Raw genomic sequence first — 17,087 nt, 5'->3', positions numbered from 1 at the left:
AAGCCTGGATACCCTGGGAAGTCAATTCCCCGAGGGAAATGCCAAAACCTCCCTTGTTTTTTGTTGTTTTTAAGGAGCAGAGGCTGCAAACCTGGCCCTGCCTTGGGAGCCCCAACGAGCAGCGAGTGATTCCGAACGATCCTTGGAATTCTGCTGCTGCTGCTGGGTTAAGGGGCCTCTGAAGGACGTGGGCATGGATGTGTTAAACATGTTAATAATTATTAATAATGGTTATTTTTCATTTGTACGGGCAGGAATTCCTGCTGCAGGATCTCCGGCAGCTCACCTTCGCTCCGGCCGGTAGGAGAATGAATTCCATCTCCAAAGGATCAAACAGGAGCTGTTGGGTGAGGGAGGGGAGAGGCCCTCCTGTCTGAGCTGCTGCTGTGCTTTTCCAGGGGCTGCTGTTGCCCCATCCCACCCCCATCCCATCCCATCCCATCCCATCCCATCCCATCCCATCCCCATCCCATCCCATCCCATCCCATCCCATCCCACCCCCATCCCATCCCATCCCATCCCACCCCCATCCCATCCCATCCCATCCCATCCCATCCCATCCCATCCCACCCCCATCCCATCCCATCCCATCCCATCCCATCCCATCCCATCCCATCCCACCCCCATCCCACCCCATCCCATCTCATCCCATCCCACCCCCATCCCATCCCATCCCATCCCATCCCATCCCATCCCAGCTGCAGGAGTCCACCAGAGAAACAGGAATTCCCACCAGTCCTCCCAGTAAACATTTTAGGGCTGGAAGGAGCCGGGTGGGGGGAGATTTGGGAACCCAACCCCCCAGAGCTGGGTGGGGGGAGATTCGGGAACCCAAACCCCCAGAGCTGGGTGGGGGGAGATTTGGGAACCCAACCCCCCAGAGCTGCTGCAGCCCTCAACTCCCCCCACCGCTGACCGGGCAGATGAAGCCGCTTTCCCTCCTCTCCTTCCCGGGCTGGCCACTGCTCCTGCCAGGATTTCCAGGGAGATTTCCTCACTTTCAGAGAGGCCAGGATTTGGGGAAGGGCTGCCCAGGGAGGTGGTGGAGCCCCCATCCCTGGAGTTTTTCAAGGTGAGGATCACTCACCGATCTCAGAGCTCAATAATTCCATTATTCTGGAAAAAACACCGATTTTTTTTTTTTTTTATTATTTCCCCCCCCTCCCCCACAAGAACCTTAAGCAAGCAGCCAGGCCGGCAGCACGATAGGTAATTTCTTTTATTGCATTTTATAATGCCATTGTCCATACAGAGTACATGCAGCTAGACCTACTGTACAAGGGTTTACCGTCTGCCCACGCAGACACACGGAGCTCGGAGTACAAATACACAGCCAGGCGATTTCCTTTATACAGCACGACGAGCCGGGGAGGCAGCCGGGGAGGCAGGGAGGGAGGGAAGGGGTCACTTTTTACACATCCGCCCTCCCCTCCGCCCCCTCTCGGAGCTCACCCCACCTCCCCAGCATCCCCTTCCCACCCAGCGCCACGGAGGATGGGGATAAACCACGGCAAAACCGGGAAAAGCTCGTGGCAGAGCTGGCGCTTCCCGGCGGGGGATGTTCCCCGATTTGTCGCGGCTCCATCCCTGCCAGCCCCCGGCTCTGGCCTGTCCCGACTTTTCCCAACGCTTCCAGGACAAAAACCTAGATCCAGGGAGATCCTGCGGGGCGTGAGGTTGGCCAGGGGTGTAAACAAAGCAAAGAAACCCTTTGGTTTGATGCAGGTTCAGCTGCTGCTCTCCCGTCCCCTCTGCGGCAGCCCCTCTCTGCCAGCACTGGGTTCTGACCCCCTCCCCCTGTTTGGGGAAAAGAAATCATTGAGGAATTAAAAAAAACCCAAAAAAACCAAAAAACCATGGAAAAATGAGGAATTCCTTCAGTGGGAGATACCAGAGAAACGCCTTTAGGTGCCCACAGCTCTCCCCCCTCGCAGGAGTGCCCCAGGGGTGGAGAGAAACAGGAAATGAACCACAAAAATACAAAATAAACCCCCCCCACCCCCCAAAAAACAACAGTTGGTGTCGGTGGGTTGAAAGCCAGAATATCCATATCTCAATATATACAGACACACAATTCTGCCACGTGTTTGGTCCTTGGCCCTCCCTCCCGCAGCGTTTGAGGTAAAACTCGCAGAATTCCGGAAAATTCCAAGCCAAAATGAAGCGGAGGGGTGGGAGGGGTGGGGGCAGGGGGGGACACGCGGTACCTGGGCTCAGCTGGGACCCTGCAGAGGTGGCTGGGCTGGGTGGGGGTAAGAGAAGGAATTAAATTTACCCCTGAGTATCAAACCGGGCACGTTCCCCTTTGGAATCGTGGAATTCCCGGGGGAAGGGAGGGAAAGGCATCACCTGGAGCCATTGGGCTTTTCCAAAGACTTTTCCAATCCTGTGCATTGTGTTTTAAGGGAAAACCCTCCCTCCTTTATATTTATATATTTATTTTTTATATATATAATATATAGAGAGTGCTCTGGGAGCCGGGATGGTGGCCAAGGACCATCGGGAATTCTCGGAGCGGAAGGGAAGGAGCCGGGTGGTCCTCGAGGGTTTGGGGGTGATGGTGGTGCAGGGGGATTTTGGCTGAATCCATGAGGATCTGGAGGCACTGGGATGCATTTTGGGGGTGCTTGTACCTCTGGGAAAGCTTCAAAAAAATCCTCCCACCCCAAGGAAGTGGGAAAAAAAAGGGAAGAGGAAGGTGAGGGGAAAGAACAAGGAAGGGGAAAAAGGGGGAGCAGCTACTGAACCCCCCCTCCCAAAAATCAGTGAGGGGCTGGCAAAGAGGGACAAAAAATTCCCAAAATCCCAAAGGCCTGGATGGAGGCAGAGATTCCCTGTGAAGGGTGAGGGGTGGCCGAGCATCCCAAAGTCCAGCCCGTGCATCCCTTCCCGCTCCTTCCTGGGAATAAAGCAGCAAGAGGTGATGCCACTCCCAGCAACGCCCCCATGGCAGCTGTAAACTTGTTCCAAAAATGATTTAAATTAAAGAGTGGTGAAAAAAGGGAAAGAAGGGGGGAAAAATGGAAAAAATTGGGGGAAAGAAAAAAAAAAGCCAGGAAAAATAAAAAAAAAAAGAAAAAAGGAAAGAGGGGGGAAGGGGAATAAAGAAAAAGGGAAAAGGGGAGAAGGGGGGGGAAAAGGGAAAAATTGGGGAGAAATAGGAAAAAGAGGGAAAAGGGAAAAAGTAAAAATAGGGGAAAAAAGAAAAAAGAAGAAAAAAGAAAAGAAAAAAGGAAAAAAAGAAAAGGAAAAAAGAAAAAAAATAAAAAGGAAAAAAGAAAAAAGAAAAAAGAAAAAGAAAAAGGGAAAAAGAAAAAGGGAAAAAGAAAAAGGAAAAAAGAAAAAAGAAAAAGGAAAAGGAAAAAAGAAAAAAGAAAAAAGAAAAAGGAAAAAAGAAAAAGGAAAAAGGAAAAAAGAAAAGAAAAAAGAAAAAGAAAAAGGAAGAAAGAAAAAAGAAAAAAGATAAAAGAAGAAGATAAAAAGAAAAAAGAAAAAAGGAAAGAGGGGGAAAAATGGGAAAAAAAGGGAAAAAAGGGGAAAGGAAAAAGAAAAAAAAAGAAAAAAGGGAAAAATAAAGAAAAAGGAAAGAATAAGGTAGATGAGGAAAACCCACGGCGCCTCCCAGCTCCTTGGCAGGACGGGGGGGATTGGGACGCGCACAGCAAAAGCGGGGCTCGGCTGGTGCCCCCCGGCCCGGGCAGGGTCTTCGGTGCCCGGCAGAAGCCGCGAAGGGGCCGGGAAGGGGCCGGGAAGGGGCCGGGAAGGGGCCGGGAATGTCCCGGCGCTCGGCACCGCGAGCCGCGGGCGCGGGTGACACCTAGAGGGGTGTCGGGGGGAGCAGGGAAAATCCCGGGATTCGGGCACGGGAAAGGCCCCGCTGCAGCCCGGAGAGCCCCGGGCACGGCCCCACCGGGATCTGTCACCCCCGGGGGACGCCCCGAAGGACACAGGGGTGACACAGGGGTGGCACAGGGCTGGCACAGGGGTGGCACAGGGGTGGCGTACGGTCCCCCCCCAGTCCCTGCAGCCACCTGGGCACCGAGGATGCACCAGACAGGGAAAGGATGAGGGGAGTCCACGCTCACCCCACAGCACCAGGAGCCCCTCGGGGAGGTCACAGAGGTGACACATGGGGACAGAAAAACACCTTCCCCTGTCCCACCGCTGTGTGTGGCATTTTCAGCCCAAAACGCGGCTCCCGTGGTGCCAGCGGTGACACAACCCCCCGGGAATGTCTCACCAGGGATGATGGGGACAGAGAGGGACAGAGGAGCCCTCGGGGTCACTTTGGAGAGCCCAGAGCTGGCCTTAAAAACCAGAGCAGCTCCAGGTCCCTCATGACCCCATTGGGTGCCAGGACAGCCAGTGCCAGCCCGGCTGTGCCAGGGAAGGGGATGATTCCTGGCGAAGGGGACAATTCCCAGGGAAGGTGATGCTCCAGAGGGAAGGTGATATTCCCCAAAGCCACCATGGGACACTGGCAATGCCACCCTGCCTCCCAGGAGGAGCCTGGCACTGGGTACCCACATCACCACCCCAGAAAGAAAGAGCAGGGAGAAGAGGGGTGTTTGGTTGTGTTGTTCTCGTTGTTATTATTAATATTTTTTTTCTCTTTTTTTTTTGGCATGAATACCATCTGTTCACCTGAACTACGGCCCTTCTGTCTCTAGAAATCTTTTGGTATCTTCCCATCTGGACGCGAACAAAAGGATGAGGAAAAGAAAAGATGAAAAGCAGAATTCCTCCCCCACCACCACCAGCAGCAGCAGCAGCAGCAGCAGCAGGCTCGGCCTGGGGGCACGGCCAGGTTTGGCCACCATGGGGACCCTCCAGGGCCAGCTTTGATGACCCCCAGGTCCCCTGCAGGTGCTTGGCCGTGGGAATGTTGCCCCTCTGCCCCACCAAGACCCTGCCCCGGCTTTTAGGGTGGAATGGGAGGCACAGGGAGCCTTTTCCTGAAGTGAAATGGGACCAGTGGCCATCCTGGCTGGCTGGGAGGTGGCACCGCTGCGGCCGACGTCCAGCAGGAAGGAGGGAGCTGCGTCCTCACTGCCAGCGCTGCTGGGGATGGATGGTCAGCACTCTGGGGATGGATGGTCAGCATTGCTCGGGCCAGCAGCCCCTCACCAGCTGGGGTCAGGGAGGCTGGGCAAGCTGGGAGGCCGCTCTGCTTGCCAGAGGTGACAAGGGGACACCGTCCCACCGCTGCGCTGCTTCGTGTCCTTCCCCAGCTCCGTGACAAGCCTGACATCCAGCAGAGGATTCAGCCCCATTTCTGCTGTTTCTTCCCCCAAAGCTGGGTGGAGGCAGCACGTGGGCAGGGTCCACGATCCCTCCTTAGTGCAAAACCCACCAGGGCACGCAGAGGTGACAGCGGGGTCCTGCCAGCGCTCGCCGGGGCTCGGGCACCGTGGGGGAAGAGGGGACGGAGGTGCCTTCCCTGCGGGAAGGAAGGAGGGACCATTTCGGACAGGAACAACCTACCATCCTCGTTCACCAGTCACTAACCAGGGCAGGAGGGGAGGAGAAGTCCAGCTCGTGGGGTTTTGCTTCTCGTGTCGTGGCGGGGCCGCTCCGTCCCCGGGCAGTGGCAGCGTGAGGGACACGCCAGCAGCAACAGGTCGGTGTCGTTGTCGTCGTCGTTGTTGTCCCAAGGAAACCCTTTTGCTTTGTGGAAGTGCCTTGAAAGAACAGGGTTAACGCCAAGGTCACCTTGGGGAGGTGGGAGCGTCACTTGGTCTCCATCCGGGAGGGTGGGAAGGGTTTGCCCCTCGGTGGGGGAGGAGGAAGGAGTCCTTAGGACAAGTCTTCCACTGGCAGCTCCTCCTCCAGGTCCCTGTCGTCGGGGATCGTCACATTCTGGTTGGTGGTGGCCATCAGCGACACGGGCCTGCTGTCGTCCTCCGCCTCGGCTGGCTCCTCCTTCACGTGCACGGGGTGGCTGTGGGGAGGGGGAGCCTTCAGCCTCGGGGAGTGGGTCCCACCACCCAAAACTCCCTGAAATTTTTGGTCCAGAACCCCCCTTGTCTGGGGGACAGGAGCCAAAACCCCCCTCACCCTGGGGATGAGAGCCCACAAGCAGCTCCCGGTGGCTGTGGGGAGGGAGAGCCTTCAGCCTCAGGAAGCTGATCCCACCACCCAACACTCCCTGAAATTCTTGGTCCAGAACCTCCCCTCACTCTGGGAATGAGAGCCAAAACCCGCCTCACCCTGGGCACAGGAGCCCACAAGCAGCTCCCAGTGCCCAATGTGCCGCTCCACACCAACCCCTCCAGCACCCCTGTGCCCCCTGCCAGCGCTGCCCCTCGCCCTGCCCCAGGCCAGGCTGACCTGTACTGCTGTGGGGACAGGCGGGGGCTGTTGCTGCCGTTGCTGTTGACCTGCTCCACGGTGCTGCTGACGTCGTCGTGGCCCACGTGCAGCATGGCACTGGCCGAGCTGGTGTTGATCATGGTGGGGCTGTTGAGCAGGGGGAAGCTGCTCTCCGCCAGCGCAGCCTGCAGTAGGGAGCACGGAAGGTCACGGAATTTGGGTTGGAAGGTTCTTAAAGATCATTTCATCATCTCATCCCACCCTCCTGCCATGCCAGGGACACCTTCCACTATCTCAGGTGGCTCTAAGCCCTGTCCAGCCTGGCCTCGGACACTCGCAGGGATGAAGCAACCACAGCTGCTCTGGGAAATCTGTGCCAGGGCCTCCCCACCCTCACAGGCAATGATCTCTTCCATGTACCAAACCTCAATTTCCCCTCTTTCAGCTTAAACCCATCCCCCTCATCCCTCACTACAGCTCCTGATGAAATCTAAGACTGCAGCAGAGAAGGGCACTGTGGAGGGTTTAGCGTCCCCATGTCCCTGTCAGGGACAGGGCTGGTCCTTACCTGGTAACTTGCATTAAGTGCTCCGTAACCGAGTCCTGAAATCATATTTTTGACTAAGGTCGGACTCCTGCAGGAAGAGAGAGAGCAGAGGGATGCAGGGCTGAGCACTCCCGGCCCGGGGACCGCGGCGGTGGCAGCTCCTGGGCTGTGTCCCATGGGGAAGGAGCACCCACCCTGTCATCTTTGGTGGCCTTCGCTTTTGGTACTCGTGCTCATCCACGGTCCACACGGCTCCCTTGACGTTCTCCACACGCACGAAGCACTTGTGCAGGCTCAGGTTGTGGCGGACGGCGTTCTGCGGGCGCACAGGGCATGGGCTCAGTGCCAAGAACCCTATCCCGCTGTCCAGACCCTCCACCTCCTCGCCATCCTCCTCCCTGCCCAGCCCCACAGCTCCTGTGGGGGTGTCCTGCCACCCAAATGCTCCCCAAAGCCACCCGAGCGCTCCCTCCCCCCGTTGGCACCGAGGGCGTTGAGCGGTCACCACCCCAAACTGCACGTGGGACACGACCCCGCTTGGAGGACCTGGGCCTGACGCTGAGGAAGGTGGGGACAGGGTGGGACAAGGGACACCAGCTCCACTGCAGCTCTGCTGATGCTCAGCACAGCCAGCTCCTCTTTCCCTTTCTTTTTTCCCCCCTCCCGTTTTGGTCCTTTCCCTCCCTTTCTTTACATCGACCATCTTTACATTTCTAAATGTAAAATAAAGAGACGCACACGTAGGCAGCCAGCGCAGCCCCGAGAGATACCAGCTCCCTTTTCCCCTTCCAACTCCCTGCCATTTGCTACTGCCCCTATTTCATTACCAATTTTAATTTGCCTCTAATTAAATCCTGTGTATTTTTCCGACTCACTTGCTAATCCATGAGGGAGGCAGGAGGCTGGAGTGGAATCTCTCCGAGCTATAATTACAAAGGGCCTAATCACGCCGGGGCTCTGCCTTTGAATAAATTTCCTTGCATTAAGGTTCTCAGATTCTCTGCCTTGCAAATGAGAATGACCCCAATTTCAGGAAGTTGGCCTCGGAGGGTTTTTTTTTTCTCTCCTTTTTTTTTCTTTCAAGTCCTGATTCGTGATGAGAGACTAATTCGTTACGCTAAAACATTAACAGCAATTTAAAAGGTCGAACGGGGGCTGTATAAACAAAGGAGCCTGGCCAGCACAACAGGGCAAAAGGAGACACAAGGACTGAGCCCCCCCCCCCGCCACCAAGTGCCAGAGTGGCCAGAATCTCAGCAAATGGCACCAGCATCGCCCCTCGGGCTTGGGATCTGAGGGGAAAAACAAACAAAGCTGGGCTCTTCCCTCGTCATCCCTCCATCCATCCATCCATCAGCCCTCCATCCCTCCATCCCTCCATCCCTCCATCCATCCATCCATCCATCCCTCCATCCCTCCATCCATCCCTCCATCCCTCCACCCATCCATCCCTCCATCCATCCCTCCATCCATCCATCCCTCCATCCATCCATCCATCCATCCATCCATCCATCCATCCATCCATCCCTCCATCCATCCCTCCATCCATCCATCCATCCATCCCTCCATCCATCCCTCCATCCATCCATCCCTCCATCCATCCATCCATCCATCCATCCATCCCTCCATCCATCCATCCCTCCATCCATCCCTCCATCCATCCCTCCATCCATCCATCCCTCCATCCATCCCTCCATCCATCCCTCCATCCATCCATCCCTCCATCCATCCCTCCATCCATCCCTCCATCCATCCCTCCATCCATCCATCCATCCCTCCATCCATCCCTCCATCCATCCCTCCATCCCTCCATCCATCCATCCATCCATCCATCCATCCATCCATCCATCCCTCCATCCATCCCTCCATCCATCCATCCCTCCATCCATCCATCCCTCCATCCATCCATCCATCCATCCATCCATCCATCCATCCATCCATCCCTCCATCCATCCATCCATCCATCCCTCCATCCATCCATCCATCCCTCCATCCATCCCTCCATCCATCCATCCCTCCATCCATCCCTCCATCCATCCATCCCTCCATCCATCCATTCCTCCATCCATCCCTCCATCCATCCATCCATCCATCCCTCCATCCCTCTATCTATCCATCCATCCATCCATCCATCCATCCATTCCTCCATCCATCCATCCATCCATCCATTCTTCCATCCATCCATCCATCCATCCATCCATCCATCCATCCATCCATCCCTCCATCCATCCATCCATCCGTCTCTCCTCCAGCCATGCCATGGTGCCAGGGTGCCAGGGTGCCAAGCAGCGGGGACAGGCTCCCGTCACCCTTTGGCAGAGCCAGCCCTAAGGGGACACTCTGTAAACAGCTCCCAGGGTCCCTGGGGAGGGAGATTTGGGCCCGGTTGGCGCTGCTTGATGGGATTTTTTGGGGGGAACCCCTGGGTCACAGCAGGACCCCCATTCAGCTGCCCTAGCTCCTCAGGGGACACTTGGTGTGGTTGAAGCCAGGCCCTGGGTCCCAGCCTGGTGCCACTGCCACTGTCACCCAAAGGGACATGCTCCATTTGGGCCATGCCCTGGCACAGGGCCCGTGGCACCCCTTGGGCCCAAACCCAGGGAGCGGGGTCACGCTGCACCTCACAGAATTCCAGGGACCTGGCATTCCAAGAGGCTCCCAGGGAGCATGACATGGCCTCGTCCCCCACTCTGCCCTCACCCCAGGGCTGGGTGCTGCCACTGCCCTTGACCCCCTGTCCCCTGTGAGCACACCCAGCACGTCCCTCCCTCACCAGGCCGGCTCCTGCCCACACTCCCTCCTTCCTTTCGTCCAAACAAAGCCCTGGCTGCAGCCACGAGTGTGGCAAAGCCGGAACCTTCCCTGCCCACAGCGTCCATGCCCCCTCTTCCCCCCCGCCCGGTGACACCCCCCTGCTCTGAGGCACCGGCAGGGATGGGCCTGGAAAGGCTCAGGTGGGGACAAAAGAAATCCTGGCAGTGGGCAGGATGCGATCCTGCATCCCTGGAGCCTGGGATGCCCCTTCCCTGTGCTGGGTGTGGAGGTCCCAGGCCAGCCCCCGATTTGGGACCCCCTGATGGCGTAGGGGACGCGTCCCCCCTCTCAGCCTGAGGTGGCTTTTGTGTTTCCAGCCAGTGTTTGTTCAGAGCCAGGCCCAGCTGCTCTGTTTGCTTCTCATCTCTCTCCTCTAATGATGTTTGCTCTGCACCCTCCACCCACTCCCTGGGTCCTGCTGGGGTCTCCCCGTGGGTTCCCCACTTTGGTCCCCAGCATTCCTGTCCCATCCCGGGGGGGGGGAGGCTACAGGAATTGAGGGAAAAAACCCAGAAAAGTGGTTTTCAAGGAGAGGAAATAGGTTATTTTCTCCTGTGTATCCCCCTCTTTAAGAAGAAGCCTGGCTTTGGACACCAGAAGTTGTGAAGGGAATTATCCCCCTCTACTCCAGCTCTTTTTAATCCCCTGCCATCCCTTTTTTGGGGTAGAACAGGAAAAAATAAAGAATAAAAGAAAAGGGAAGCAGAAAACTGGGGGATGCCCTTCTCCAACTCTGCCCTTGCTAACATGGCGTGTGTGGAAACTGCAAAAAAACCCCAAAATATTTATTCCTTTCAGCAATAAAAAGGCAGAAAAAAGGCATTTTCACCAGCCATGATCTCATTGCAGTGGGGGAAATGAGGGCCCGGGGACCAGTGATGGCCACAGTGGGCTCTGCCCCATTGCTGCCACCCTGTCCCCATTCCAGGGCTTTGCCCAGGGAGCCAAAATGCCCGATATCCACCCAAAAGTTTAGGGATAACCCAAACGTTTCCTGTGGAAGCAAAGCCTGGCTCTGCAGCAGTGACACATGGGGGCTCTGGGCTCCTGGAGAACAGATTCCTCCTCCTCAACCCTCTCCAAAAGCTCCATCTCACTTGCACCTGGCTGATTTTAATTATTTTTATTTAAACTAACAGGTCTCCCTGTGCCACTTCACTCCTGGCTGCCCCGAGCAGGAGGGAGCTGAGCTGCCCTCTCAGTAAATACGTGCAGCAGGAAACAATAAATAAATCAATCTTTCCTGGTCGAGGCAAGAAGTGAATCTCAGAATCACAGAACTGCTCCTTCCACACCCCTCCTGCTCCTCTGAGCTGGCTTTTTCCCAGCTCTGATTTCTAAAAATCAAAGGGGGAGCAGCCCCCAGCACTCATGTGCTGCCCCAAAATTCACTCCAAATTCTGGGGAATTCCAAAATTCACCAGCCCAGGCTGGTGACAGAACCTCCTCAGTGACAAAATCTGCCTGTGAGATGGGTGGAGGGACCTGAAGGGCACAGGCAGCTGTTGGGGGCTGGCAGAGGGGTTCCCCTTGCTGATGATCCCCCTGGCACCCCCCTCTCCATCCCTCCCTGTGGATCAGGACCTGCATTCCCAGCCACCACCGAGACCCAGCCACCACAGCGTCGCCTGCCCCCAGGTTATCATTAACGTTATTTGCTATTTCCAGTCTCTCCCTCCTGCCTCTGCCCTTCTTCTCCAGAGAAAATCCCAGGATTTTACAACACAGCTCTTTGCTGTATCCTACTGCAGGGGTGATACATCCCCACAGCCCAGCAAGGTGTTTTGGGGGGCAGAAAAATGGGTTTTGGTCCGAAAATCACTTCCTGCACCATTTTAGAGGTGGGCAATGAAATGGTCCTTCAGTACAGGAGCATCTCCTGCAGCAGCCGGGCCCGGGTGGGTTGGGGTGAGCTCAGGGTGGGATGGGGTGAGCCCAGGGGAGTTGGGGTGAGGCCTGGGGGGAATAGGGTGAGCCAGGGTGGGATGGGGTGAGCCCAGGGTGGGATGGGGTGAGCCCAAGGTGGGATGGGGTGAGCCCAGGGTGGGTTGGGGATGAGGCCTGGGGGGAATGGGGTGAGCCAGGGTGGGATGGGGTGAGCCCAGGGTGAGTTGGGATGAGCCCAGGGTGGGTTGAGGTGAGGCCTGGGGGGAATGGGGTGAGCCAGGGTGGGATGGGGTGAGCCCAGGGTGAGTTGGGATGAGCCCAGGGTGGGTTGAGGTGAGGCCTGGGGGGAATGGGGTGAGCCAGGGTGGGATGGGGTGAGCTCAGGGTGGGATGGGGTGAGCCAGGGTGGGATGGGGTGACCCCAGAGTGCCAGGCAGGGCTGCTCTCACCTTCCAGGTGGCCGTGTTCCTCCGGAAGTAGGCGAACATCCGCGTGAACCAGTTATAGATTTCATTCAACGTTAGCTGCCTGTCGGGGGTCTCCAGGATGGCCTGAGCAGGCAGAGAGGGGACAAGGCCGTCACTGGAGGGGTTTGACACCCATCCCATGGGGCAGAGATGGGGGTTCAGCAGGTGGGGGGTGCTCAGGGAGGGTTTTGGGGTGCAGAGCTGCACCCCCTGGCTCAGGGAGCCCCTCACCTGCCGGATGAGCGAGGCGTACGTGAAGGGCGGCCGGACGTCGGCGTTTTTGTAAAACTCGTGATTCTGTGCAAGCTCTGCAGGGGGACAACAACCGGGGAGAGGCCCTGGAGTGAAGGGACCCGCTCTGCCCCTCACTCTGCACCCCGTGGAGGGCACTGAGCCCCACCCCGGAGCTCACCTGAAGAGATTGGGGTGCAGAACTTCTCCGAGTTCCTCCTGCGGATGGGCCCCACGTTGTGTAAAGTGGAAGAGCTGATGACGGAGGGGCCCTGCCGCAGGGGGGTGATGGGCGCCGTGGCCGAGGTGGGGGGATGAGGTAAACCGTCGGGAAACGTGTCGGAAGTGCTCTTGGAGAGGGTGGCGCTGGAGACCAGGTTCAGCTGCATGGACAGGCGGGGAGGGAGGGGTTGGGAAGGCTGGGAGAGTGCTGGGAACATCCCTGGAGCAGGCGGGGACGGGCTGGCGGGGGGGAATTGGTGGGCTTGGAAAGGGTGGGATGCAGCCAGGGGTGGGGATGTAACTGTGGGATGGGGATGAACCTGTGGGAAGAACCCATGGGATGAACCCTTGGGATGGGGATGAACGTGTGGGATAGGGATGAACCCATGGGATGGGGATGAATGTATGGGATGGGGATGAATCCATGGGATGGGAATGAATGTATGGGATGGGGATGAATCCATGGGATGGGAATGAATGTATGGGATGGGGATGAAGCCATGGGATGGAGATGAACGTGTTGGATGGGGATGCACCCATGGGATGGACCCATGGGATGAACCCATGGGATGGGGATGAACGTGTGGGATGGGGATGAACCCATGGGATGGACCCGTGGGATGGACCCATGGGATGGGGATGCACCCACAGAATGGGGGTGCAACAGTGGGATGGGGATGAACCCATGGATGGGGATGAACCCATGGGATGGGGATGAACGTGTGGGATGGGGATGCCCCTGTGGGATGAACCCATGGGAGGGGGATGTACCCGTGGAATGGGGGCGCAACAGTGGGATGGGATGAACCCATGGGATGGGATGCACCCACTCCATGTCGGAGCTGGCGGAGCAGCTGCATTTCCCTCCTGCTCATGGCACGAGGGACCAGGCTGTGCCAGAGGGTGGCCAGGGCATGTCCATCCCACAGAGCCCATCCAGGTGACCGAGCAGAGGGCAGGGAGGGGACAGCAGCCAGCGGGGAGGGGACATAGAGGGCAGGAAGGGACTCACGCTTACAGGCTGGCTGAAAGGCTTTGGCTCTGAAGGTCTCATGTGAAGATGGGCCATCATTGCCTGGAGACGCTCGCTCTCCTTGGCCAGCTGAGGGAGGCACGAAGCAGGAGGGGATGGTCAGACCGTGCCAAAGTCACCATGGAGGTGCCCACAGCCTGGAGGAGCTGCCACGAGCCCCCAGCCCTGGTCTGGACAGGCAGCAACCCTCAGGTGCCACCTCCTGCCCGATGCTGGCTCCCGAGAGCCCCAGCGGGGCAGTGCCCCTGTGTGGGGGGTGCTGCACCCACCCTGGGGGGCGCAGGGGCCGCTCCAGCTCCGTGTGTGCACTCAGGGGAAAAATCCACGGAGCCATTCCCAGAGCCTCCAGGCTGCCACCCACCTGCAGGGCCACCCACCACAGCCCTGGCTCTGCCTCCTGGGTGCTCCTGTCCCCGTGCCCAGTGCCTGCTGTCACTGTCCCTGTCCCCTTTACTCTCCTCCTGCTCCCCGTCCATCCCTCCCTCCATCCACCCGCATTCCCACATCGCTGTAATTGCTCCCTGCCTCCTGTTTACTCCCCGGGAGTGCGGGCAAGGGTGAAATATTCACTGTGGCACCAGGAGAGACTTTGAGCCCGGCGGAGCCGATGGGATCTGACACTCCGCTCCCTTCCCGTCACCTTCCCTTTCCACCCGCACCCCTCAAACTCGGGGGGTCCCCGCGCACCAGCCAAGCCCCCTCCCCGGGCGGGCGAGGAAGGGGTTAAAAGCAGGAGGCAGAGCGGAGTTTGCCGCAAGTTTGGAGCAGTTCCGGCTGCCGCGGAGCTCATTAGAGCTGACAGCTCTCCCCTCGTGATGCAGACGCTCCTCGCCGGCACAGCGGGAGCTCCGCGCTCCAAACTTTCTAATTGGTGGCTCCGTGGCAGGTTCCTCTCTGCACACACAGCTCTGCTCTCGCCCTTCAGCTTTGGGGTTTTTTTATTTTTTTCCCTCCTCCCCTCTTCTTTTCCCTCCCCTCTTTAAGCCCCAGGAATTGCTTTCAACCTCTGGCTTTGACAGGGATGGGGAGCGGGATGGATCACCCGGAAGGATGCAGCCTCGCCACCCACCCCGGTTTGGCTGTGTCACCCCCCATCCCACGGCCCCTGCGAGCCCCCTAATTCTGAGTGGGGGGTCCCAAGGGTGCTGCACCCTTCATCCCGCTGCGCCCTGGGCCAGTGTCCCCTGTGGTGTCACACACAGCCACGGGCACACGCCACCCTGAGCCCCTGCCAGCCCCAGGCTCTGTCACACCACGGGGGTCTCAGGGAGTGACCCCCTGCTCCCTCCCATTTCCTCCCCTTTTTTCCCTCTCCCTTCTCCATTAACTGAATTCTGCACAGCACGCTGGGGGCTTGGAAAGGCTGGGAAAAGCACTATTTAAAGAACCGCCTTGCCAAAAATAGCGCCCCAAAGTTGGGCTCCGAAGACCACACTCAGCCACCAAAAAATAAGTGGCCTGGTTTCCAAGCAGCCCTGGGGCTCCCAGCGAGGTGGCACAGCCCATGTCCCCCCTGTGGGGACAAACCCTGCCGGCAGCTCTGGCCTTCCACATCTGTGGCATCTCCTTTCACCCACAGGGACGCTTTGGGATGAAAGGGGAACTCGTTTGAGGGCTTGATTTCCACCTGGATGCAGGATTCCTATTGGGAAGGGTGTTCAAAACGAGTCCCCAGGGGGATGGTTACAGTCCCCAACCCTGTCGCCCTCTCCTGAGGGGAGCAGCCAAGACACAGAGTGACAACGAGGTGGCTTTTTGTCCCCGTGTCCATGGGGGCTGGGGTGACACACCCACCTGTATCTCCAGCTGCTGTACCACTTGCATCTGGACTCGACACTGGGCCGTGCTTCGGTCATCAAGTGCATGTTCTGTGTTGAGGTGTCTGGGGAGGAGAGCACGGAGGCTTGGTTAGGCCTGGGCATGCCCAAACCTCGGCCCCCTCCGCTGGGGCCACACCTGGGATCAGTCCCGACCTGCAAATTGCTCAGGAATGCTCCGGCCCTGCTGCCCAAAGCGGGGTGAGCACAAGGGAAACTGAGGCACGGAGATGACTGAGCGAACCGGGCTGTGCCACCACCCCAAACCCCAGCTGGAGGGTGACTGAGACACTCAGCCCCTCTGCTGGGACCACATCTGGGAGCAGCCCTGACCTGCAAATTGCTCAGGGATGCTGCAGCACCGCTGCCCAAAGCAGGAGGAGCAAGAGGGAAACTGAGGCACGGAGATGACTGAGCAAACCAGGCTGTGCCACCACCCCAAACCCCGGCTGGAGGGCAGCTGAGACACTCAGCCCTACCCGTGGCAGCCCCGGGGTGTTTAGGAGCAGCCTCTGGCTGAGGGAAAGCCCATGGATTGTCCTGGAGCAGGAGGTGCCAGGAGGACCTGAGGAGCAGGTTCCAGGACAAAGGCAGCATTATGGGAGGGTGACTGGCACCCTCCAAGGAAAGCCCCGAGGGCAGAGGGTGGCATTTCCAGGCTGTTCCCCATCCTGCCACCTCCCTGCCTCGTGTTTATATTTAGGAAGCACCAGGACCTTTGGTCCTTGCTGCCCTCCCTCCTCCTCAGGGAGGGGAAGGGCTCCTGGTGACACGGTTGTCACTTGCTGCAGAGCCAGGGACATCCTGGCATCACCTCGCCCCCAAAGCCAGCAGAGCAGCAGCCTGGGGGCACAGCCAGCCCCGAGGATGTCACAAGGCCAGGCCATGTCCTTGCTGGGGTGGGCACAAACTCGGGGGGGGTGTCTCACTGGAGGAGCAGGATGGGTTGGAGGGAATTCTGGGCAGTTCCACCCTTGGAATACCCCAAAAGGTGACGCTGGGGGGTCCCAGGGGCCGTGTGCCAGGTGTTCCCCAGGACTAAGACAGAGACACCCCCGGAGCAGGCGCCTCAGGAGCCGCTCTCCAGGCTGGCTCCGGATGCGGAAAAGGCAGGAGTCTCACCCGGCCGCCTGCAAGAGCCTTCCAGCCCCAGCTTGCACAGACAAGTCAGGGAACCGGGCCCAGCTGCCAAACCCATCCGTGAGCAACGCCCCAGAGCCCCAGCCCTGCTCCTCTCCCTGCACGGCACAGCCAGAGCACGGCTGCTTCTCCAGGGAAAAACAGCTACCGGAGCCAAGCGGGAATGAGGCCATTTCCCACTGACCCTCATCCTGATCAACCACGGCTCCAAGGCCACGCTGCCCCCTCCCAGCCCAGCACAGACCACCCGAGCTGCTCCTCGGAGGGGCTGCTCAGAGGAGGCTCCAGGCTGGTGCCCAGACTCAAGGCAGGGTCTAGGCTCCAGCTGGACTTGGCCTTTGGCAGCTGGAAGTTTTCTGTCTGTCTGTCCCACACCCTGACCCGTACCCACGTGGGCAGGGAGGGGACAGAAACCCTGGGGAAGGCTGCCCTTGTGCCTAGGGGGGCAGGAAGGTGGGACACAGGGATGCAGGCTGGCACAGCAGGGCTCTGCCAGCCCCGTGACCCAGCCCTGGGCATTCCCTGCCAGCTCCAGCTCCAGCTCCCAACCCGGAGCTGGCTCATCTGCCCTGTGCCACTCCAACATGCCCTGCCAGGCGGGAGGAGATGCCTTATCT

The 17,087-nt window shown here is 58.4% G+C and overlaps 1 protein-coding gene across 3 annotated transcripts in view; it reads right to left on the bottom strand.

Annotated features, from left to right (window-relative positions):
* Positions 1-4,597: 4,597 nt before the first annotated feature.
* FOXP4 (forkhead box P4) overlaps positions 4,598-17,087 on the bottom strand; it is a 57,580-nt gene continuing 45,090 nt past the window's right edge. For 2 of the 3 annotated variants that reach the window (XM_032133357.1, XM_032133359.1), the window contains 9 exons: positions 15,308-15,395; positions 13,493-13,582; positions 12,440-12,641; positions 12,259-12,335; positions 12,010-12,111; positions 7,054-7,175; positions 6,881-6,947; positions 6,331-6,497; positions 4,598-5,941 (listed from right to left, as the gene is read on the bottom strand). In XM_032133357.1, coding sequence (XP_031989248.1) covers positions 5,797-5,941; positions 6,331-6,497; positions 6,881-6,947; positions 7,054-7,175; positions 12,010-12,111; positions 12,259-12,335; positions 12,440-12,641; positions 13,493-13,582; positions 15,308-15,395 — 1,060 coding nt within the window. In that variant the 3' untranslated portion in view covers positions 4,598-5,796. The remainder of the gene's footprint in view (positions 5,942-6,330; positions 6,498-6,880; positions 6,948-7,053; positions 7,176-12,009; positions 12,112-12,258; positions 12,336-12,439; positions 12,642-13,492; positions 13,583-15,307; positions 15,396-17,087) is intronic. The other variant, XM_032133358.1, reaches the window with a different exon arrangement.

The sequence above is a fragment of the Corvus moneduloides genome, chromosome 24, assembly GCF_009650955.1.
Source record: "Corvus moneduloides isolate bCorMon1 chromosome 24, bCorMon1.pri, whole genome shotgun sequence".
NCBI classification, from domain to species: Eukaryota; Metazoa; Chordata; class Aves; order Passeriformes; family Corvidae; genus Corvus; species Corvus moneduloides.
The sequence above is the reverse complement of the archived record's forward strand: the minus strand, read 5'-3'. Positions and strand labels throughout refer to the sequence as shown.